The sequence below is a fragment of the Taudactylus pleione genome, unplaced genomic scaffold (assembly GCF_031769625.1).
Source record: "Taudactylus pleione unplaced genomic scaffold, aTauple2 ptg000541l, whole genome shotgun sequence".
Taxonomy (NCBI): domain Eukaryota; kingdom Metazoa; phylum Chordata; class Amphibia; order Anura; family Myobatrachidae; genus Taudactylus; species Taudactylus pleione.
The window spans coordinates 530,742-555,883 of record NW_028284943.1 but is presented as its reverse complement, the minus strand read 5'-3'; the positions used below and the strand labels follow the sequence as shown (position 1 = coordinate 555,883).

At 41.7% G+C, this 25,142-nt stretch overlaps 1 protein-coding gene across 1 annotated transcript in view; it reads left to right on the top strand.

Moving 5' to 3' along the window:
- The window catches only part of MACF1 (microtubule actin crosslinking factor 1), a 269,121-nt gene that overhangs the window by 52,408 nt on the left and 191,571 nt on the right, over positions 1 to 25,142 (top strand). The window contains exons 22-36 of the mRNA XM_088451201.1: positions 55 to 209; positions 292 to 418; positions 500 to 683; positions 1,575 to 1,738; positions 1,820 to 1,998; positions 3,183 to 3,321; positions 3,400 to 3,593; positions 3,677 to 3,839; positions 7,244 to 7,327; positions 7,494 to 7,601; positions 7,683 to 7,781; positions 16,912 to 17,049; positions 18,447 to 18,535; positions 18,619 to 18,754; positions 20,215 to 24,726. Coding sequence (XP_088307327.1) covers positions 55 to 209; positions 292 to 418; positions 500 to 683; positions 1,575 to 1,738; positions 1,820 to 1,998; positions 3,183 to 3,321; positions 3,400 to 3,593; positions 3,677 to 3,839; positions 7,244 to 7,327; positions 7,494 to 7,601; positions 7,683 to 7,781; positions 16,912 to 17,049; positions 18,447 to 18,535; positions 18,619 to 18,754; positions 20,215 to 24,726 — 6,471 coding nt within the window. The remainder of the gene's footprint in view (positions 1 to 54; positions 210 to 291; positions 419 to 499; positions 684 to 1,574; positions 1,739 to 1,819; positions 1,999 to 3,182; positions 3,322 to 3,399; positions 3,594 to 3,676; positions 3,840 to 7,243; positions 7,328 to 7,493; positions 7,602 to 7,682; positions 7,782 to 16,911; positions 17,050 to 18,446; positions 18,536 to 18,618; positions 18,755 to 20,214; positions 24,727 to 25,142) is intronic.

Genomic DNA, 25,142 nt, shown 5'->3' with positions numbered 1-25,142 from the left:
TGCTGAGGAAAAGCCTGTTTGCAGGGATAACATAGCTCTTGTTCTGCTGATCAGATTACAATCGGTAGAAATGAAGAATGTGTACTTGAAGATAACTCTCAAAGGACAAAATGGAAGGTGATTAGCACTACTGGAAATGAGGCCATGGTACCATCGGTATGCTTCCTCATCCCTCCACCCAATAAGGAAGCGATAGATATGGCTGGCAGGTAATTAAAAGGTCTACCATTGTGTTGGTCACTGCTTCCAATTATTGTGTTACCTTCATTTTTTACCTCATGAACTTTGCAGGGTGGAACAGCTGTATCAGAAAGTGATGGCTCTTTGGCATCAGTTACATGTAAATACAAAGAGTTTGATTTCTTGGCATTATCTGCGAAAAGACATAGATTTAGTCCAGAGCTGGAACATGGACAAAGTAAGTTGTCTGTGAAGATTGAAAGTGTAATAATCTGCCATTAATAAATGTTATTCATTATTGGTTCATCTCTGCTCTTAGCTTAAGGTTCTGCCACTGGTGGAGCGTCTGCAGACCCTCTCTAGTCTTCAGTCACATCTGGATGATTTCCTGGAAGAAAGCAAAGACTCACAAATATTCTCACCAACCGATCGCCTCAGCATGGAGCAGGAGGTGGAGGCCTGTAAAGAGCAGTGCCGAAAGCTAGTGGACCTTATAGAGGCCGGTGAGAAGCAGACTGCATTAGGAGAGTCAACTTTTACAGTCAATATTACTGAACTCCTAGTTTAGTTAACGTCCACATTTTAAAGGATTTTGTTGTGTAACTTTGTTGTGTAACTAAGATGATGTATGATTATCTCATGTGTAGTTTTATTGCTACATACACTGCTCCGTAAGATCAATATACAAAGATTATTAATGCGAGTTTATAATACTACCATTACTGTTCTAGGAGCACTGAAAGAGTCATTAAATGCACTATCTGAAAGATATGTACTGTATATATCTATTGCACTCATGTGTAGAGAGAAGTTAGAAGCGTAATAGTGTAGTACTGTATGTAGTGAGGAACACCCTTGATTAAATGTGTTACATAATCTAAATGATTGGTCATACTCCCTGATCTGCAATGGTTACCAATAAATGCTTCCAGGAATCAGGAAGTTAATGTTGGATGTGTTTATCAAGTACTACTAGTTCTATATGTTTCAGGGATAGTCAATCTATTGCTGCAGAGTAGATCACAGAATTGTATTAGAGACCACTTCATAATACAATATTACGTTCAATATTTAATAAAGTACTGATTGAAACTGTAATAGCCACTTATCTGGATGGTATTAGCAATGTATGATAGCACTTGTATTACCCTCCGTGGCGATAGGTTTGTGTACTGAGCTCTGGACTCGAAATGAATAGACACCTGTAGGTGCTTTCCATGCCAGACTTCAGAATGAATGCTACAGCATGCAGGGAGCCAACCAAGCTATCACTGCTTCATGAATTCTGAAGGATATTATGAGTTGGAAAATATAGATGCTGTAAATGGAGTGTTTGGCTACAGAAACAATTGTGCATGTAGTTATTCATGCTTTTTTTATCGCCATCTGTGTAGAAGATAAAGATGAGTCTGTGGCACAAACCTATTTATCAGAGCTCCAAAACATTCGTCTGTACTTGGAGGACTGTGAACAGAGACTGGTGAGGAGATTGCAGAGTCCTTCAGGCAGTGATGGAGACGCCGTACATGAAAATGCTGTACGCATATCTGAGCAAGAGGTCAGCAAAGTTTCAGCTTGTAGTTTCCTGGCTCGTATTGGGTATTTTCACTGACTTTCTCCGTTTCATATTCTCCCTTAGAGGATGCAGGACGAGTTGAAGAGAATAAAATCTGAATTATCGCTGGTATCTGAGCGCTGTGACCATTTCCTGCATATGTCTCCATCTGGCTCCAGTACCCCAAATGTTCGCTCTCAGCTTGATCTTATAGTAGGGAAAATGGACCAGGTCTATGGCTTGTCTTCTGTCTTCTTGGAAAAGTGAGTGCACTGTATCGCTGTATTGCTTAGAGAATTTTACTGTATTTTGCAGTGTATTATAAATGTATTTCAATTTTAGATGGTAAAAATTACTAAATAAACTCATGTAAAGTTTATGGCTTTCTATGCATCCTTCAGTCTCTCTCTCTTCTGTCCTGGTCTCCACCAGCTGTGTCCATGTCTCTTATTTTTATCTCTCCTTCTGTCCATTTGTGTCTTATTTTAAGGACTTTATTTATAAAGTAGAACAACGGAGTACATAATCATGTAATACATGCAGCAAATAAAAATACAACATGAACATGTCGAGCAAGGGAAACACATGTGGCTATACTTACGAAGCAGCAGCTTATAAGGTGTCAGAGGGAAATGTAATGCGGCACTCGCAGAACTAAGAAAGGATCCAAGTAGAAGTTCCACATGGGTTGACAAAAATGAAAGCGATTAATGTTCAATTGTTTGGGGCTATAACAGGCATAAAGATAAAGTACCCCAATGAGGATGGGATGAATGTTAAAATGTGAAGTCCAGGGTTCCCATCTTTTAGAGGGAAGGTGTTATTAAGGAAACTAGACCATTATTCCATTCTGTAAACGTGACAAATTCTGGGTGGAGGTAACTGGATGGAGGGAGTGATAGGCTTCCTCCATTCTGCTGTGATTTGGCAAGTGGCCACTTTGGGCGTACTGTTCTTCGGTCAGGTAGCCTGAGCATTCGTTGAACGTCCCATGGTCCAGTGTCCTCCAGCCTAGCCGCCAGAGAAAAAAAAAAGAATGTTTGGTCACTTATGGTTGAATCCTTTTCTCTTAAGCAGACTGGGGGACACTGCGTTCCCTCCCGCAGGATTATGTCTGTCATCTTTTTCACTGGGTTACTGCTTCTCCTACCGGGCTTTTTTTAAGGTGCACTGGTTTGTGGGGAGTTGCGGAGGAGAGGAGCTTATATTTAAAGTTACAGATTCTAGTTTAAGTGCCAGCCTGCTTAACGAAAGAAGATTCAATGGAAAGTGACCAAAAATACTCTTTCCAGCTCTATATATGAAATGTGATGCAAATCTGTATCAATTGACTTTGTAAGTTATATAGTATAAATATACTTTTAGCTATGATATTAATTGATCTCTATCCTAGTTAAGTTATGTCAATTTTTAGATATTTGTTGACAATTTATATACACATTTATAGACTAAAGACAGTAGATGTGGTTATTCGGAGTCTGCTGGGAGCAGAAACTTTGGTGAAAGGATTTGAAACCCGGCTAAGTCAGGAGGATACGATCCCAGCAGATCTGTCTGCTATTCAGGGTCAGCAGGACCTGCTACAGGTAGGAAAGATCTGTCCCATTAATTTAGAGCAGCCTCTATAAAATGTTGTAATTAATATGAACTTGTTGCTTTTTCAGCAATGGCAGATGGAGGCAATAGACAAAGACAATGTAATTTTTGCACTGGAAGAGGAGCTTGCCAAAACGAAAGAAGCAAGAGAACGCCTAAATCAGAAAACCCAAGAACGCAGCCTTGATGTAGATCATTATCAAGACAGAACAGAAAAACTGCGGGAGCGATGGAGTGGAGTGCGCAACCAGCTTGAATCACGGTATTTTCTTTATGCTTCCTTTTTTCCCCATCACTTTGAGATGACAAGTGGTCTCATTTATTTATTTTTTTCAATTTAATCAGGCAGTTAGAATTGGCTATAGTTCGAGAAGTGCTGAAAAGTTATAGGGAGCGTCACATCAGCCTGATCCAGTGGATAGAGGCAACAAAATCACAGCAGGAGATGATGAAACCTGGACAGTCCGAGGACAGGAGAGTCTTGTCTGAGCAGCTGAATCAGCAAACGGTAAATGGGGGAAAGCTTATACTTCACACTTCATGTTGCATTTGGGTCAGAGAGTGTTAGACGGCTTGAGTCTACTTCAGAGAGTGTCCGACGGCTTGCGTCTACTTTACCTTCATTATGTTATGTACCACAGGTGATCAGGTACAAGGAAACAGGGAAACATTTGGGTGAATGGAGGATACCAAGCATATTAAAAGCAAGAGCTCCTGTGCGGGTGTAGGTCATGTACTAATTAAGCAAATAACATCTTGGTATGGTCAGGATGCATAATGCATAAAAATGCTTCATTGACCAAAACAAATGAACTTGCTAAAGGTTATGGGCAACATCATTTAAGGTGGAAAAAACTTATTTATTATTATCCATTATTTATATGGCCCCACAAGGGTTCTGCAGCTCCTAACAAAGTACATAATCAAATGAGTACACTAGAAAACCATTATTAACAGTACTAAACAATGCAGGACAAGGATTATAAACATTGCTGCATTAGCGATCATAACACTAATAAGCAGCAGGGCACCAGCAACCAAGAGTTAGGTGCCATTGTGAGGAGTAAATTATAGTATAAGTAAGGGAAAGGAGAAGCACATGAGGGAAGAGGGCCCTGCTCGTGAGAGCTTACATTCTAAAGGGGAGGGGCAAACAGACAGGGGTGACACAGATTGATGTACACAGTGAGGAAGGACCATGGGTTAGGATGAGAGCTGGAAGCTTTGATAAAAAAGTGGGTCCTGAGAGCCTGTTAAGATTATTAGAGTGGTGGAGTGTGTGATGGAGAGGGGGAGAATTCCAAAGGTGGGGAGCAACACTGACAAAATCTTGGAGACAGGAAGTAATCATTTGGCAGGAGAGGTGACATGTATTTTTGGAGTGAAGTTGGCGGGCAGGTGTGTGAAGGGAGAAAAGGTCAGATGTAATGAGGAGGATTGGGTTGAGGGCTTTGTAAGTGAGTGTGAGAAGTTTGAATTGAGTTCTGAAGCAGAGGGAGAGACAGTGTAGGACTTGTAGGAGAGGGCAGGCAGATGTAGAACGTTTGGAGAGGAAGATGAGCCCAGCAGCAGCATTGAGGACAGATTGGAGTGGAGAGAGGTGGGAGTCCGGGAGGCCAGATAGGAGGAGATTACAACAGTCCAAACAGGAAGACCACCAGTGAATGGATGAGGGTCTTGGTAGCTTCCCGGATGAGAAAGGGTCTGATCTTGAAAATATTTTTTAAATGGAAACTGCAGGACTGCGAAAGGTACAGAATGTGTGACTTGAAGGAGACAGATGCGTAAAGGATAACTCCAAGACGGCGCACTTGGGGGCTAGAGGAGATGGTTGTGCCGTCAATAGATGATGAAATTATGGACAGTGAGGTTATTTGGGAAGGTGGGGAGATGATCAGCTCAGTCTTTGACATGTTAAGTTTAAGAAAGCACTAGGACATCAGGAAGAGATCGTGGAGAGGAAAGGTAGATGTGAGTAATATCAGCATAGAGATGATATTGGCGGCCAAAAGAGTTGGAGTTCGCCTAAAAAGGTAGTATAGAGGGAGAATACGAGAGGTCCAAGAACAGAACCTTGGTTGTTAGTTGGGGAGAGTGTTCAGATCAAGAATATGTTTTTTTAAGAATGAGGGAAACAAGGGCATGCTTGAATGCAGAAGGGACAGTGCCTGATGAGAGGGAGAGGGAGGAAGTGGGCAAGATGGGGAACAGGCAGAAGGAGAGAGGTAGCATATGAGACAGGAGGGGATAAGGACAAGGGGGGAGACAGAAGGGAACGGATGAGGGCCATGACTTCCTCTCCAGATACAGGAGAGAAAGATGTCAGGGATGGTATGATGGATGGGGAGGGGTGGTCTAGGAAAGGAGAGGTGGAGTGCTGAGTGTCCTGACATATGGAGTTAATTTATTAAGTAGGTGGCAAAGTCAAGAGCAGTGAGTGAGGAGGTGGTGGCCAGTGGAGGGAATTGAAAGTGACGAACAAAACAGCGGGGGTTTGAGGAAGGGGATGAGATGAAATTCTTGAAAACAACTGTTTAGAAAAGGAAAGGGCAGCACTGTAGGTTGAGAGAATAAATTTGAAATGGAGTAAGTCTGCCTTAGACCGTGATTTCCTCCTCGGCCGTTCGTGAACACAGGACAACAGTGGGTGAAGCACATACTCCAAATTTGTTGTGTCCATTAATTCGAAGTGCATGGCAAAACTGGAGAGCAGCTGCATATCATTTGACTAGAAATTTCAAACATTGATGTGAGCAGCCAATTTAATAAAACCTGTTGAACAGAAATGACACAAAGCAGGATGCGATAGCCAAGCACAGCGCATAAACCTGAACCTCATCACACCTGACAGTGTTCACAATTGCAAGTTCAGTGGTGCCAAGAGATTAGACAATAGAATAGTGAGCAGTGGGTGAGATTATATGATCAGATGAATCCTCCTTCACCACGTTCGTGACAAATGAACACGTGCAGGTGTGGCATACTCTTATAAAACGCAATAGCTGAAAGTTATCAACCGTGAAGGCTTATGGCGGTTCTGCAATGTACCATGGTATCTTGACCTGATTTGGATGGAGCCATTCCATTAGATATAAAGATCATTGCTAATCGCTTCTTAAAGGTACATAGTTATTATCTGCACTCCATGTTATAGCATAAATTTATTTTCCAGGATCACTGTATTCCAATCCACAGAGCACATGTGGTTGCCCAGTTGTTATGTGGCTGATGTTATCCATATGTCATGGCCTGGTACACTATACGCCGATCGCTCGGCAGATCAGATACATGCTATGATCCTATTTCTAGCTCTCTGTGTACGATCTTCAATGGTTTGGTAGGTCGGCCATCTGAAATATTAAACTGTTTATAAGATACGACCTCCCGATCTGACAGTTTGCAGGAGAGGTTTAAGCCATTTATCGGCTAATGCTCCTGCATACATAAATATACATTTATCGGTCCGATCAGCCAATATCAGGTGATCAGCCTGATAATTGTAGGTGTATACCTAGCTTTAGTCTAGTTTAGTTTAGTGAGCATTTATGGGATATTTGTGAACAATAGCTTAGAACTTGTTTTCCACCGTCATCAACCAGGCTTCCTTTGAATGATTTTATTTTGGAATAGTGCAGATGTCCTACACAAATCCAGACATTGGTAGACTCCATGCAGCGGCTCATAGGGGCCTTCATTCGTGCTACAATGCCCTATTGAGTTCTTTATATAATGTTTCCACTGTGTGTTGAATACGAAAACCTGTCTGTACACAAATTATCCATACTGACCAGGTACTAACATTCAGCCTTTGGTCCTCTATAGAATACTTTGGTTAAAGGATGTCTGATCACTACATTTTCTTTCATCAGTTCATTGAGTGCTGTACACTGATAAATATTTCTAATTTCTAAGGCACTGGTGGCTGAAATAGAGCGGAATCAGTCTCGCCTGGATGAGTGTCAGACTCTGTCCCAGCAGTACTCTGTGTCTGTGAAGGTTAGTAACATAGAGCGCAATCTGGCAATTTCTGCGCAGTTTGTTTCACTGCAGCTCTAGATATTTTTGTTTAAGCAATGTAACACTTAATATACATAGACTATCTGTAGTAGTGCATTTAGTGGCCATATCTCTAGGTCTACTAAAATGTTTTCTTTTAACACAGGATTATGAACTACAGTTGATGACCTACAAGGCTTTTGTAGAATCACAGCAGAAGTCACCAATGAAACGCAGACGAATGTTGTCGTCCTCTGATGTCATAACGCAAGAGGTAACTAGCTGCAGATAATGTCTTTTTCATGTCATAAGCACCTGCCCACAACAAGTCCTCACTCTACCCATTTCTATTCAGTTTATGGATCTCCGCACTCGCTACACTGCTTTGGTAACTCTGACTACTCAGCATGTCAAGTACATCAGCGACTCCCTGCGGAGACTTAAGGAAGAAGAGGTAAAGCTTTGTAGAGTGCCATGGTCTCTCTTTCTTCCATTATATGGACAATAACACCTAGAATTGGGCAGCACAGACCATGTAATAGTTAGCACTACTGCCTCACAGCACTGAGGTCGTGGGTTCAATTCCCTCTACAGCTCTAACTGTGTGTAGTTTCCTCTGGGTGCTCTGGTTTTCTCCCGCACTCTAAAAATATACTGGTAGGTTAATTGGATCCCAACAAAATTAACCCGTGTGTGTATGTTAGGAAATTTAGATTGTAAGCTCCACTGATGTGAATGGCCAAATATTCTCAATAAAGCGCTGCAGAATATGTGTGTGCTATATAAATCACTGGTAATAATAGAATTATCACCAGATGCATATGGCAGTTGGACTAGTGAATTGAAGTGTGTGGATAATGTTTAAACAAGTATCCACTGGGAATGCTTTTGAGATTGTGGTCTTTTGAGTTGGTGTCCCAACACTAAGTTTTTTGAGCATAGCAAAATGTGATGTGTAGAATGTACAGACAAGTGATGCTTTATATGTTTTAGTAAGAATGTCAATAACTATAGTAGAATTAATGGTCTCTCTCCACCCAGGAAACTATAAACATTGCATCAAATTAATTACAAATGCCCCATCTAGAAGAGCTGAAGAATAAAATTTTGCTTAAAAACAGGGTAGACAAAACTCCTGATGGAGGCTTTGTGAGTATAATTTTAGTTGACTTATTTCTAATATAGTTAAAATACAGCAGTGTTATCGCTTTTAGTGATCACTATTGCATATGGAAATCATTTCAACCTCTTCCTAATTAATTTCTAAACAACTTCTATGCGGAGGACAAATCTGCTTCCACTGTCAGCATATATCTGATATTATTTCTCTTTCATCCCATTGGGGCCACTGAACCCTGGGGATAATGACGTTGGTACTTTAAATATACTGAAGTGTTAACTTCCTCTTCAATAGTCCCATCCTGTTGTACACTTTTTTTTTTTTTTTTTTTTTTTTTTTTTTAAGAGAGCCCAAACAACATGGTAGGTATTAGGCTGCTGTGGGAGCCTAATATGCTACTTTCATTTTATTTTATATTTTTAATTGCTACTTTACTGCAGAAGAGACTAATAAACTCGGGCAGTGCTGGGCTGCCTGAGACCTGAAGCTACAAGAGGAACCGATTTGGTTGCATTACTTGGCCAAAATGGTGTAAAGTCTAATCAGAGTTTCCTCCTTCTTACGAGGGAATTCAGTTCGGCACAATATGATGCCCGGCTGCGCGCATATTGACAAATTACGGTAGTGTTAACATCGCAAGTTTTCCCTCGCACTTCTATGGTGCACATCAATTGAATTGAATTCCCCCTTAGAGAGTATTTTAGATACCTATTTTCTCACTTAGGGCCGTATTCAATTAGCGGCGAAAATGCCCGTTTTTAAAAAATAACACAAAAACTGCGATATTTTCGCCAAAAAGCAGGCAAAAAAAAAACTGGAGAAAAGTTTTCCCCATCCCAGACCAGGCGGAAAAAAATGCAAAATCCCTATTTTCGGCTAAAAATGTGGGGCTTTCTTTCAGAACCCTTTATACATCCCCCCTAATGATAAATTACCCCCCAAAAAATTTGTAAGTTGGGCACTTTGGCGAAAAACGACTGCGCAATTTTGGATGAAAAAAAATTAAAAACCGTTGAAAATGATACAAAGCAATTTTTCCAAGGAGTTACTGTTCCATGTAATTGGGGGTACGTTAAAATGCGTGCAAGTATATTTTCGTGTCGTAAAAACTTAATTTTAAAAATCATAAAAAACCGCCAGCTGCGACAGCGTACGCTGTTTAAAACACTTCCATAGTGCCCCGTGAAAAATCAGACCCAATACGTTAAATCCATTTTCAACGTTTATTTTAATTTTTTTACCCAAAATTTGCGCGGTAATTTTTTGCCAAAGTGCGCAACTTACGATTTTTTTGGGGGGTAATTTATCATTAGGGGGATGGGGGGGTGTCCAAAGGGTTCTGAAAGAAATCCCCACATTTTTAGCCAAAAATAGGGATTTTGCATTTTTTTGCGCCTGGTCTGGGATGGAGAGAACTTTTCTCCAGTTTTTTTTTTTTGCCAATTGCGTTTTCTCCTGTTTTCTGGCGAAATTATCGCCTTTTTTTTGGTAAAAAATGTCCGTTTTCATGTATGGCGAAAAAAACGGCCATTTTCACCGCAAATTGAATATGGCCCTAAATCTGATCTGAGTGCTCCTCCTGAGAAGGATACGTTGCAGAAAAATCAGACTTTCAAGAATATGACTATTTTGACAAGGTTACATACAGATTACAGATACAGGTTGAGTCTCCCATATCCAAAATGCTTGGGACCAGGAGTATTTTGGATATCGGAATAGTCCGTATTTTGGAATAATTGCATATTATAATGAAATGTCTTGGAAATGGGAACCAAATATACACACAGAATGCATTTATGTGTTATATACACCTTATACACACAGCCTGCAGGTCATTTTAGACAATATTTTTTATAATTTTGTGCATCAAAAAAAGTTTGTGTACATGCATGAAATTCATTTATGTTTCATATACACCTTATACACACAGCCTGAAGGTTATTTTATACAATCTCTTTAATAATTTGTGCCTTAGACAAAGTTTATGTACATTAAACCATCAAAAATCAAAGGTTTCATTATCTCAGTCATGCTGAAAATATTCCGTATTTCGGAATATTTGGATATGGGAGACTCAACCTGTACTTTATCTGTCACCAAAACAGGATTTGGATAAAAGGGAAAACTTCACCTACAATCATACCCCTATAGCGCAATTGTCAAAGGCAGAGCCGTAACTAGACTTTTTGGTTACCTGTGCCAGAAAGAGCATTGGCGCCCCCCTCATTATTCAAAGGGACATAATGCACCCACAAAAGGGCCATGGCTTCATGGGGCAGTGCCTGGGAAGAGATAGTAGAGGCCAGGAGATGCTGGGGATGAAATAAGGGGAAGCTACAAGCAAGAATGATAATAAACAGAAATTTGACAGACCCAAACAGCACCCCCTGCCCTGTGGTGCCCTGTGTGATGGCACCGGCTGCACTACCCTAGCTGCGGCCCTGGTCAAAGGCCTCCAGTACACCAAATCCAGAGTTTATGGATAGTGTGGATCGCAAATTCGAGACAATTCTTAACTACCTTCAGTATACAGTATGTAGCGAATGGTGCTGAGACCCAGTTTAACATTGAGCTGGGTCAACAAAACTGTAGAGAACTAGTGAGAACAACTTCTGAGGTCAGGAAGTCGGATTTATAGAACATAGGGTAAATGTAATAGCCTGCAAGTTGCATGCAGTCATAAGATTTTGTCAATTTAACCACTTGATTCAAAATGCCAATTTCTTCCATAGGGATCCACAGGGATACCATGGAAAAATGTGGTTGGAGTGATCCAGGAACCAAACAATTAAGCTTTCAGCTCCCAGGATGCCTCTGGTCCTTCTCCACATATTCCCCCTCCCCTGGCCACAGGCATTCAGTTTACAGTTTGGTGCGGCAGGATTCAGATGCACCTTTTCATAACTGGGACTGCTCAGGCAGTCCCATACTTTTTATTTTATGTGTTGTTTTATTTTACTTGACTTTAGAGCAAGCAGCGCTAGACGTCTGTGCTGCTGCTACCGGTGCCGCAACACCAGTAGTCGGACAGGTGATTTCAGCAGACGCCAGCAGAGCTTGGCTAGCGGCGATGCAGGGACCCAGGACTGCAGCCTAAAGCACGGGGACGCTGGTAAGGTGGTTCCCCATACCTCCGGCGGTTGGAGACCTGCCATAGGTCACTGTAGTGGGGCAACTGCTGCGTCCGCTCCCCCACTAGACCTCCGGCGCAAGTCAGTATGGCATTGGGGACAGTGGCGATGGCCATGTATAAGGCCAGTGCACCCGGGAGTTGTTACAGCATAGGGGGGAGGTAGGCTCTCCCCGGCAGCCCCTCCCCCAGCCCAGAAGCCGATCCAGCTGAGGTTTTCCCGCGTCTGGGTTGCTCCTGCTACCCTCCTCTGTATATGAGATGCACAGCGACCACTATCATTGTTGTGCTGAAGCTGCTGGTCTCTGCAGGTTTGGGTCTAGTGTTACTGTACACCTCTCCCCAGAGGCCAGGTTATACAGTGCTCAAAATCCTACCAAGCTTGTGTTTTTGAGTAGTTGATTCAGGGCCCATTGCAAATTTATTGTATATGCATTGCATGTGACTTTTGCTAGCTCTGCTGTGTTGTTACTGCCTTTTATTTTCTCTACTGTAAGATATAACTATCACTACTATTTCTCCTCAACCCTTTACTACAGGTGTGTGGGGAATATTTTTTCTTTTCAAATTGTACTTCACATGTATTGTTATTTGTGAAAGCAGTCACATTTGCACTTATTTTATTATATAAGATTCGATAGATATGTGTGCTTGTGTGCTCAAAGTATGGCACTCTTGTGTCAGTAGCAGCCCTAGAGAATAGGAGGTTATTTTATTATGTCTAAGAATAAGGGTAAACAGGAAACTTAGGCCCCGGTGCTGGTTTCATTTAAAAGTTGTTTGGTGGGCTTGTCCCCTCAAGACTTTATACAGGATGGTTTGTGTGCTGTTTGTTATAAGAACCACCTCACCAGTCCAGTCTACCAGCCCCTGTACAGGAGCCATCTTGGGTGTCCTCCTTGTCTCAGGTTATGATGCAGCTAGTGGACCATTTGGCTACTCCCATGCTGCCTCCTTTAATGGGATACCCACAGCAGTTCCAGCCTGCTGTGTTTGTCCCCCCTGTACATACATACTGGATGGATTTTTATGCCCACTCAAGTCAGAGTACGGCTTTGTCAGCTGCTGCGTTTCAACTAATGTTGCATGCCAACAGACCGGTAGCCGCTAAAACACCTAAGCGGACAATATAATTTTATCAGTCTGCTCAGCATGTAGATTCAGACGCATCATCGGAGGATTCAGATGATGTGCCAAGTTCTTCTCCACGGTCTATCTCAGGAGAGGAGGACCATCGTTCTACAGTGGATGTCAACTGAGGGTGGTCAAATCAATCCTAAATATATAGGATGATGAGCCAGTCCTAGACCTAATGCTCCAGTGTTTAAACACCAGAAGGTGGTAAAAGCTGAGTTTTCCTAAGTCTGAGCTCACTTAACTTATGGAAGAAGCATGGAGTAATCCGGATAAGCGGTTCCATGTTACAAAAAGATTAACATCTTTGTATCCTTTCCCACCTACTGAATGTACTAAGTGGGAGGTCCTTCCTACTGTGGATGCTCATGTGACACATTTAGTCAGGAGTGCTACGTTGCCTATACCCGTCAGCATCCTCCTTTAAAGATCCTACAGATATAATACTTGAAACATGTCCTAAATCTGTGTTTTCATTGTCTGGAGCTGTTACTCGGCCACCTATGGCTGCGGCTTGGGTATCCAAGGCTGTTGAAGAATGGACGGGACATTGGAGGATACTCTACCAAATGCTACCAGAGAACAGCTGTCATATATCTCCCACATACGGGAAGCGGCCTCCTATTTGGGAGAAGCTGCAATAGATGCTGGGCACCTGGCTTCTAAAGATCGGCAGCTTCGGTTGTTGCCTGTAGGGCCCTTTTGGTTTAGGTCCTAGAAAGCAGATACAGGATCCAAGAAGTCTCTGGAGTCTCTGCAATCCTTACCTTTTTATGGAAACTTACTTTTTGGAGCAGAATTGGATAAGATAGTGGCTACTCTGGCAGCTTCAAAATCTGCAGGTCTGCCATCAACCGCTACATCAAAGTCTAGGCAGTCTTCTTTTTTGTCCTTTCACCCTCAGGGAAGAGCAAAAGGACAGTCATCCTCCAGACCGTCTAGTTCCCGCAGGACCACCAAGCAGCAAGCTAAGAGGTCTTGGCTGGTCAGACTTCCAGTCTCTAAGCCGGATGACAAACCCTCTGCCTGATGGGGCAGGCCTCCTACTGGGAGATCCTAGGGTGGGAGGACAACTTAAATTTGCGGACCACTGGCATCAAACAACAACAACAGATGCCTGGGTCCGAGAAGTGGTCTCTCAGGGGTGTGCCCTCACTTTCCAGAAGCATCTCCCCCAGATGTTTTTTGCACAACTCCCCCAATCAGATTCTATCAAGGTCTTGGCCCTCCAGGAGACCATTTGCTTCCTGCTGAGGGAAGGGATGATAATCCCGGTTCCTGTGGGTCAAACAAGGAAGGGGTTATTACTCCAATCTATTTATGGTTCAGAAACCAAATGGGTCTCATCGCTCTATTCTAAATCTGAAAACCCTCAACAAGTTTATCCATGTACCAAAATGCCGTATGCAAACTCTTCGGTCAATTATTTTGGCGGAGATTTTATGGCTTCCCTGGACATTCAGGATACATATCTGCATGTGCCTATTACTTATTTTACGGTTTGCTGTCCTGGAACAACATTACCAATTTCAGGCAATGCCCTTTGGTCAATCAACGGCCCCTTGGGTCTTCACCAAAATATTAGCGGCTACAACAGCCTACCTCAGGCGTCAGGGAATCCGAATACTGCCATACCTGGATGACCTTCTGATATTGGCTCAGTCTCCAGCTGTTCTGCAACACCATCTCCAACTGACCATTGGCTGCCTACAGAAGCATGGCAGGATCATCAATTGGAAGAAATCCTCTCTTTCTCCAATACAGCAGATGGTACATCTGGGGGCACTTTTGGATTCCCAAGCACAAAGGGTGTTTCCACCAGAGCACAAGACTTCAGCCCTAATATTGCGAGTACGCAAATTGCTCTGCAAGCGAGAGGTATCCATTCTATCAGCGATGCAGGTCCTGGGATCAATGGTATCCACCTTTGACATGGTGGAATATGCTCAGTTCCACTCCAGGCCTCTGCAACAATTGATCCTCTCCCGATGAAACGGGCAGTATAATCTAATACGGTCCCAAAGGATCCTTCTCACTCCTGAGATTCGTCTCTTTCTCTTGTGGTGGCTACAAAACGCTCATCTGGTCAAGGGTTGCCTATTTTAGATTCCAAATTGGGTGCTCCTCACCACTGACGCCAGTCTTCGCGGTTAAGGGGCGGTGGCAGGTCATCATACTTTCAGGGAAGATGGACAAAGCAGCAAAGTCACTTGCCCATAACATTCTGTAGCTGCGCGCAGTATACAAAGCACTCATCCTGGCACTGGACCTTCTCCAAGGCAGGCCGGTCCATATCCAGTCAGACAACGCGACCACAGTAGCCTATCTCAATCATCAGGGAGGCGCACAAAGTAACGCAGCCATGAGGGAAGTGACAAACATTCTGATCTGGGCGGAACATTGTCTTCCGGCTATGTCGGCAATATTCATCCCGGGAATCCTCAACTGGGAAGCGGACTTCCTAAATCATCAGGACATACATGCCGGATAGTGGGGGCACTATCCGGGAGTTTTTCAACTCCTGGTGAACAAATGGGGCCTACCAGACGTAGACCTCATGGTCTCATGTCACAATCCCAAGGTCCCCAGGTACGGCTCTCTTGTCACTTCCCCTTTTTGATTTTTCACCAGGATAGAGCTGTTCTCCGTACACGGGTGGGTTACCTTCCTAAGGTAGTGTCACGTTTTAATGTAAAAGAAGAGATTGTTGTTCCAGCTTTTCAGTCTTCAGATCTTCCTGTAGATGAAGCCTTCCTGTATGTGCTCTCCGTATCTATGTGGATCATACAAAAATCAGACGCTCTTTTTGTGTTATATGGATTTCACAAATGAGGCTGGCCAGCTAATAAACTCTTGCTTGATGGGTTGCGTACGACTACCTCTCAGGTTTACACGTAGACTGATCTCCCTTTTCCAAACACTGTAACAGCACATTCTACCCGGTCTGTGGGACCATCGTGGGCGTTTTGTCGTGGTGCCTTTGCTGAACAATTGTGCAAGGCAGCCACGTGGTCTTCTGTCCACACTTTTCTTAGGTTCTACGCCTTTGATACTTTTGCCTCTCAGGATGCTTCCTTTGGGCGGCGGGTTTTCCTTTCTGCTCATGAGCATCCCAGGGGAACTGCTTTAGGAGATCCCCATGGTATCCCTGTGGATCCCTATGGACCCTGAAGAAGAAAATAAGAGTTATGGTAGACTTACCTTTGTTAACTCTTTTTCTTCGAAGTCCATAGGGTCCACAGGGCACCCACCCTGACGCACCTGGCTGTATTGGGTATTTTTTCTTTCGGTCACGGATTCCCTCATCTTGTGTGAGAGTGTTTACATTATTCTTCCTTCTCTTTCCTTCTCCTGCCTTGGGCTTGTTTACAAAACTGAATGCCTGTGGGGCGGAGTATATGTGGAGGAGGACCAGAGGCATCCTGGGAGCTGAAAGCTTAACTGTTTGGTGCCTGGATCACTCCAACTACATATCCCCATGGTATCCCTGATACCTACCATAACTTTTTTGTAAAAGGCAAAACCAGGTTGGCTTTGCCTCTTAAAAAATTTGCACATTAGTGGCTAATTCACTAAATTCTGCACTACAACACCCCACTCGATGGAGCAGCTTCAGTACATTCCCAGAGCCCAGTGTCCCTCAAAGGGTTGATAAAGGAAACCCTTCATGCACACACCCTTTTATGCTCTAGTTCTAGTGTTTTTAAGCTTACCAGAGTTGAATCCTTTTTTTTTTTTTTAGGGAGATTTTTTATCTTCCTTTTTAGTATTTTTCTTTGGTTCTGTCCTTCGGGGCTTGACTAGAACAACTGAGTGTCTAGCAGAATAATGAGGAAGAGACAGGGGTTAGCAACTCTATAGCTGGTATTCAAATAGCCGCAATCTGCAAAAAAAATATATTTTTTTGCAGATAATCCCTGTTTTTTTTCCCCCATTTTTCCCCTATTCTGTCTGAAAACACACAGCATCCCTGATAAGTTCACAGACCTATGAGTTTTCGCTATTGTGGCGGTAACAAAACTACACTTTGTGGGTTTTTTTGGGACACCAGGTCCCGAAAAAAATCCACGGTAAGTGGCGGCATTGGGTAACACTTCGGGACTAATTGGATAGCCCAGCGACAATCTATTAGCAGTGCTACTTTAGTGCTGCTAATAGGATGCCGTTCTTTTGTGTTTTTTTTCGATTGTATATTTACAGAAAGTTATTGAGGAGGAAAAAGAGAAGCAGATGAATGACTTGAAGAAACTCTCCATGTGGGTGGCCGGTCTTTCTCAGGTGGTGTCTGCACGTAGTGGGGACCGTGCTGATCTGAGGAAGTCCATCTCTGAAAAAAAGGTACCTAGTTAATAGTTTCTCATGTTTTGCCCTTATTTATGCTATGTAATTGTCTTGGTATACAGATGTGTGTAAGTGGCTTGCCTGAGTATAGCTCAATGCATAGAATTCTATATACAGATCTTTGCTGCAATCGTGCCATACAGCCCCTCTCGGCGCGCCAGGTCCTGTGATACTCTGCTAGCGTGTGTATTTTTTGCATCTTTTATTGTTGAAAATGTCTAAGAACCACTAGCAGACTGTGTTCATTAATTTGATATGCGACACTTGCATATCTGAGTGTGACTGAGTCTCTGAATCTGTATACGAAGTGCGCTAATGTAGCATCTGCAGTTTTTTTCATTCCAAGTTCTGTTGTGATTCATATACAGACTCAGGTGCACACAGATATACAAATTTCACATATCAAGTTAATCTTCACATTCTGCTGGTGCAATCGTTGCATTGTGACTTATGCTGCCCATCCACTTAACGATGCGGGGGACGACGGCACGATTACGATGCCATCGTCTTCCGCGGGGTGAGCTGCATACACTGAACGTTCATCCCCGAACATGGCAACCTGACGGCGGTCGTCAGGTTGACCGTCCTGTTCGGGCGATGATTGATGTTAAAAATCGACCAGCGGGCGCGTGCGTGTGCATCCTGTCAGTGGAGAATTATGATGAGGTCCGTCTTTTCAGGAATCACACTTCAGGGTCTGTTCCCATACAGTTCGGTGATACATCCACACATCTTTCCGAGCAGACTTAGGGCATGTTGCAGAGCTGGGAATAAATTGGGGTGTAAAATGTGTATATAGGCCCATATGCAGTGTTGCTTCATTGGTTGTGCTAATTTCTGAGGAGGCGTAGTGTGAATTCACTCAGGATACCCTTTGCAGACGGTACGTTCAAGTCTGCGTCAGCACCTAAATCTGTATATGGTCTCTTGGCACTAATAACGCTTTTCTTTGATTGTTGTCAAATGTGCTCTCATATAAAAGGGGGTCTCGGTGGGGAGGGTGGGTGGATGGGGCAGTAAGGAGGTTGTCCAAAGTAGGACATCCGCTTTAAATACTTTTAATTATTAATGAGTAAGTACTTCATATGAACATGCTTCAAAGTATGTGCTTACATGTGCCAATATATTTTTGATATGCGGATTGACTTTATGGGTTTTGTAGTTGTTGTTATAATTGATATGATTTTTTTTTTTCTTTTTTAATTTTTTAAAATCTACAATGATCTATGGCAAAATAAGCTTGTTCAGAACATTTTGAATTGAAGGTTTTGCTTTTCTAGATTTTACAGTTTTTTTTTTTTCTCTTGTTTGAGTTATTGTCAGCATACTGGAATTATATGACACGGCAGATTGCTTTATAGGTTTAGTAATGTCTATAATTCTTTCTCCCTTAGGCACAAAGTGAGGAGCTTCTCTCAAAAAAAGAACAAGTTTCTGAAGCTGTGAAGTCCATGCAGATATTCCTGGCCAAAAACAGTGCTAAGTGCGTCCTAATGGCCTGTATGTGGATCTCTTGTGTCTTTTGTAGAGTTAATTGTTCAATCTATATTCTCTTTGTGTAAAAAGGATGTCACCTGAGGAGAGGGCAGAGATCACTGCCCAGATCCAGGAGCTGAAGGGAACATATAATCGCCTCTGTGAGGAGTCTGATAACCAGATACAGGAGCTCCATACTGAGCTTGCATGGAAGGCTGAGCAAAAGGTACACTATACGTGTCATCTCTGTCTGTAAAGATACCATACCATATATACATTTGTGTGTCTTTGATCATAAGACAGTTGGTAAAAATTTATATGTTTAACACCATGTGGACTGTTAATGTATTTTCACGTATCATGAGAGGAGGGAGAGCTGCATTATACATGTTCATGTGGGCAATCTATTTAGTCCACTACAGTGATTCAGCTTGGTGGTCTTTTGGTTCCAATCCAACTAAATGGCTTACTAACTTGTCTCTTATTAACGTAGATCATTTGAAAAGATTGACTAGATTTTCTCAAACATCATGAACCTTTTATGACATGTACTAAACTTACATATTTGTGGCCTTTGTCACTTTGGGAGCATGCTTTTAACTAGAGCATGAATCTTGTAACTATCTCTCCTCACACGCTGAAATCTTGTAAAATGTTTGCTAGACTAGACATTACCTTCTTGATGTGCTCCTCTGTGGACAATGTGCTATCACACATCCTAACCAAGTTTGTCATGTTTGTGCTGTTTTTATTGTGTTTAATATATGCACGTGAATGTCTCAAGAAGCCTTTGAACTACAAGTGTTTTGTTTTTTTTCTAATGTTACTATTTCTCTCTTGCTTTTAACAAACTTATTTAAACAGTGAAGTACAATTAATGATGTGTACGTGTATTATATGTACTGAGCACGATGTGTCCCGTTTTTGTCTTAAAAACAATTAACTAGCATCCCTGCTTTTGAGTTCAACTAACCATGCAGAGGCTATGAAAAAAACCCTCTGTGTAAACAAAAAAAAAAAAAGTGAAAGTTCCCCACACATGGGGCTCCTTGTTGCAAACAATGCTGGCATGCTGGACGCTAACACCAAAGCTTTTCCTGTGTGTTATACATCTTCTCTTAAGGTTCTCTTGTCTCTTGCATTTCCATGGCACTCTCCTCACCTTCGGTAAGTAACCATCTTTTATGTTTTTCACTTTTCTACATCGATTGCTGATTTTTGTTCTTGCCAATTTTTATATGGCACCTACGTATAAAGCAATTTATCAATCCAATAGAATGCTTTTCATGTAGTTTGTAAGTATTCTAGGCCTACATGAGATTTGCATGCTTTCTAAGAGGCAGATTGAACAATAATCATATGTAGTACTATGGAGGTGGCGTTCTCTTATGCCATTAAAAATAAATACATAAAATAGATATTTTCCCACTTTTATTTTCTATAATTTTATTATGCTGTTCTTTTTACTCCGTTTTTTAAAATGTCTTGTACAAAATCTTTCCTGCTGCAGCTTTGCAAACTGCTGGTTGTGGTGCTTGCTATAATTTCTGTTCTGTTGTTTAGTAGCTATAGAGCTAGAACTGCTTGGTGACTTTTTTGTTTTTTTATTATTATTATGATTTTAACCTTTTTGGGAGTTTTCCTCTTCCTATAGCTAATGCTAATGCAGACTTTCTCTTTTTCTAGGAGAGTCAAGCTGTTGCTGGAGTTATAGACTTGAGGTCAATGGAGATCTTTCCCATCTTCTGCGCTGTGCAGAAAGGTCTTATTGATCGAGATACTGGTTTCATGCTCCTGGAAGTCCAGGTTGTCTTGTCTGGATTGGTTATTCCCGAAACAGATGAAAAACTGACCTTAGAAGATGCTCTTGAGAGGAACATTATTGATCTGAGATTATTTAATCATCTTCAAGATTTGAGTAATGCTAAGAATTTGCTAGACAAATGTAAGATTGGAAAGCAAAGGATTTTGTCACTCATTACAGAAATCAAAGCTGGAAAAATCAGTGAAAGCCTTGGACTGAAAATATTAAATATCTACTTGGCAACAGGTGTGTTTAAGTTAACATCCACTGGTGAAATTACAGATGTAGATCCACCTTCCCGGGAGGTGTTACTCAGCAGTGGTCTGATGAAAATGTTGGAGAAATCTTGTGAAAAGGTTATTGATCCAAACACAGCAAAACTAGTGAGTTTAACTGAAATTATGGCGAGCTGCATAATTCATGAGTCCACTGGACTGAGACTTCTTCCAGTCAAACAGTTAGCGGGTGGTATGGTATGTTTGAAGCCAGGAAAAAATGTCAGCATCTTCAAGGCAGTGGAAGAAGGTCTTATCGATAGACAAATAGCAGTGAGACTGTTAGAAGCTCAGCTATGTGCTGGAGGTATTGCAGATCCCAAAACTGGACATAGACTGAGTGTAGATGAAGCCGTGAGATACCATTTGATGGATAAAGATATGGCTTGTGCTCTGCTAACCAGACAACTTCAAGATAAGGGCATTGTGGATGTTGCAACTGGACAAAGAGTTACATTGGATGAAGCCGTAAAACGCCATCTTGTGGCTCCAAAACTTGCCCTGCTTGTATTGGAATCTCTTGCTTCTCTCAGTGGTTTTCTCTGGCCACAATCAGGTGAAGTAGTTCCGGTTGCAGTTGCCCTTCAAGAAGGTATTGTTTCTAGTGAGTTAGCTGTGAAAACACTTGCCAGCAGGCACAAGTTTCAAGGCCTGTATGTGTCTAAGAGCAAAGAGGTAATGTTTTGGGACCGAGCCATACAGTGTGGCATCTTAGATGAAAGTGCTGCCAAAATGTTGCAGTCTATCACGATTCCTGACATAGTGTGCAGTCTGACAGCAGAAAGCACCCGAGTGCCTGGAGTCCAGCCAGCCTCTGTATCTGAGGCTAGCAGCTTATATCCTTTTGACCGCAGTGTTTTGAAAATACCCATGAACTCTCAATCGGATGGCAATGAAAAACTGATGTCTCTTTTTATGCAGTGCAGCTACATAAACATTCATAACGGCCAGAGACTTTTGCTTATTGACAGCAGTGAAGCCCAGGTTACAAATTTATTCCTAACAGAGCAGAAATACAATTTCAGTGGGGAGTCTTTGGATGTGGAAAACATTGCCAACAAAAAGTGTCATGATCTTGAACAGAATATAAACCCTGAACTTTTGGTGTCTTCTGCAGACATACACTCAGAGACCGTGTTTGAGCCACAAGCAGGACATTGTCTGCTCCCAAGAAGCAACATTTTGTCCCCCGGTCCAGATCAGCATAAAACACGTGAGACAACACCTTCAGCACTTAAGAATTCATTCCAAAGCCGAAATCAACAAGCATCAAAACCCAATGCCTCTAATGATGCTACCTTAGAACATACGCAAATAACACTTGACACAGGACCTAGCATAAGTGACACCGTTCATCCTGCTCTTCCTCTTTCATCCACCAGCAGGATTAGTGATCTTGAGACAATGTCACCAATGTCCCCTGTTAAGAAAGCTCTTAACCAGGCACAATTGTTATCAACAGCCAAAGTTATACCAAATAAGACAGATGTTCCATTAGAAATACTGAACATAAAAAAACCTATATCTGACCAAAAAAATGTAAATGTTACAGTAAGGAGAATTTCACATAAGAATGTAGAGCATCCAGTAGTAACATCTGAGCTTGGGATGATAAAAGGCCGTGACACAACAAGCAGTGTCCAGAAAACAGAAGAAATGGGAGCTTTGCCTGTTTTTTTTAAGGATATGGTATCTGTTAAAGCATATCACCCTGACATGGAAGAAGAGGATACTCTGTCTATGCTCTCTGAACAGCTCATAAATGGAGGTATTTTCGATGCAAATTTCAGTAAGAAGCTTCTGCTCAATGAGGCTGTGAGTCTTGGTGCAATCTCCAGCCACACTGCTTTGAAACTCATGGAGAAACTTGGACTGTTTTCTGGTTTCTTTGACTCTCAGACATGTGAAGCGTTAAGCATTCAGGATGTGATAGAGGAAGGACTGATGGATGAAACACTCTTGAAGAAGGTCTTCGCCTCAGACAAGTCAGTTACTGGAGTTGTGGATGTGCAAAACAACAGGATATATTCTGTGGAAGAAGCAAGGAAAGCAGGACTTATGGATGAAGAAGTTGCCAGAAGCATTTTAGACGTTCAAGTGATTGCTGGGGGTATATGTGACGTGAGTAGAGGTAAAAAGGTATCTGTCACATTGGCTTCTAGCTTGAACTTGGTAAGTCCTACTTACAAAGATGAACTAATTAAGTTGGAGAAAGCTTCTAAAGGGAAAACTACAGACAAAATGACCAAAGAGAAACTCCTTTGCCTACAGCTAGAATCTAGTGGAATCGTCGATCCAAAATCTAAGAAACCATTGTCTATAGTACAGGCTGTTAAACTAGGTGTTATTAGCAGACATGATGCTCTCCTCCTTTTGAATAAACAAATTAAAGATGGTGGTATCATCCACCATTTATCAGGAATGAGATTTTCCGTAATTGATTCACTTAAACACGGACTTATTGATCAAGATTTGTTTGAGGAACTTTCAGAGTTTGAGTGCCTGCATCAGTCAAGGCTCTCTCCTTCTTTGGGAAGGGATAGAAGTTTATCAGAAAGCTCAGACAGAAGATTTCCCCCACCTTTCCATGGTACAGATTCCTCAATTCAGATTGGTGCCAGGCAAGACCACAATGTTGCTCCATATAATGACCTATTAAAAAAATGTAAAATCGATGTTTTGACTGGACAGAGATATGTGCAGCTTGATTTACTGGGAAAGAAGACACGTGATTTCCCCAGTGCTTCAGTAGAAGTCAAGTTAGATTTGAAGCCCTCAATGCCTTTCATAAATTGGCATGTAGAAGATGAGAGCTCTTATGTTTCTGATGACAACACAAGTAATATAGGGCTATCAGGAAACCAAGATGACATTAAAGTAAGTGTTAATGTCAGCATGATTCCAGCTGAGGTTCAGGGCGAGAAAGCTTTGTTCTTATCTAGAAGTCTTGTGACTGATGTGGGCCATTTGGAAGTGCCGTCTGGTAATGCTCAATGTCTAGACAGCCAAATATCACATATTCCAAAAGATGATAATGTGCTGGATGTTCTAGCTGTTCAGTTAATGCCACAGATTATATTTAAAAAAGAAGAATCTATTTGTGACATTGCACAAAATCCAGACCTGAATTGTTTATCGGCGGTGTGTAATACTACTACTACCACCACCACTATAAAATCTGTAATTCAAGATGTAGTTTGTAAATATGAATCAAAAGCAGAGTTTGGGTTCTCAAGTGCCATGGCAGCATCACCCATGACGGATGTAACCGATGCTAACAAAGATTGCTCGTATAAAGGAAATCTCGAGGAATTTGTGCTTCAGGACACATCATCTGGTGTAGAAGCAAGAACAGATGACTGTGTACCTTTCAGTGCAAAAAGCTCATCAACTGTTAAATCTGTTTTTTGTGATACACAAGTAGATGCAGAAAAATCTATTTTATATGTGAACAGGCTTATTGATCCTAATGACAGAGCAAGAGAGCTTTCTACACAGTCTACTGTTCCTCAGATTCTAAGACCACAAGAGAAAGAAATTGCCCTTAGTTGTAGATTATTTACAGATGAGAAATTAACAGAAATCTTGCCTGATAGCAGAGATTTAGATGATACCTTAACTGAACTGGAAAGCTTCCTAGAAAACCAAAATACTTTACTCTCAAGTCAGCAGGTTGAGTGCTTAAACAAACAGCATACTGAAGACTCACAGGATACTATGCCTGCCAGAATTGTTTCCCAAGATGAAAAGAAAACCAATGGCGATATGCAGCAGCTGAGCAGTGTAACTGTTACTGATGTTCTTCAACTTTCTAAAACAACTTTTGTAATGAAATCTTCTGAGCTAATAGACAGTGTGACTATAGAAAAAGCTTTGGAGGAAAAGACGTTGCATAGTGTTGTCCATCATGGAGAAATGGAGTCAACTGATGGTAGCAGGTTCCAAGACTGCGCTCTGTCTTTAGTCAGTGAAGCAGGACTGAATGAAAAGTATTCTGGTGTCAGCCCAGACCTGCACTTCCCTGTTCCAGACAACAAATCCACAATAATAGGAGAACATGATAAATGTGTCAGAGGAACAGTTCTCGCATCCAGAATATCAACAGAGGAAACACCCAAGGTAAAGTTATTTATTATAGATCGACATGCATGCAGTAAATGTAACTAGTGTGTTTAAAGATATTTCTGCATTGTACCCTAGTCCATATAGAAAATAAAAGTAGTCATAAATGAGACAAACCACAGAACCTAATTCTATATTGAACTGTATATTGTTGTTAATTAAATTAAATCTCCTAGAAGATCTGTTCTGCAGAGATGTTCATGTGTACATCATTACTAGCTTGTAGATGACTTAAGGATAAAATATTTTCAGACGTTTGATGTTTCACTTTATCGAAGTCAATCTGTTAAAACATGTATCTTCACTGAGATAACTGCTCTCCTTGGTCCTGTTTGCCATCTTGAACTTATTTGCAGTGATGAAGTGATATCTTGTGTGTTTTACATAATGGTCCGCATTACAGGTAGCAGAAA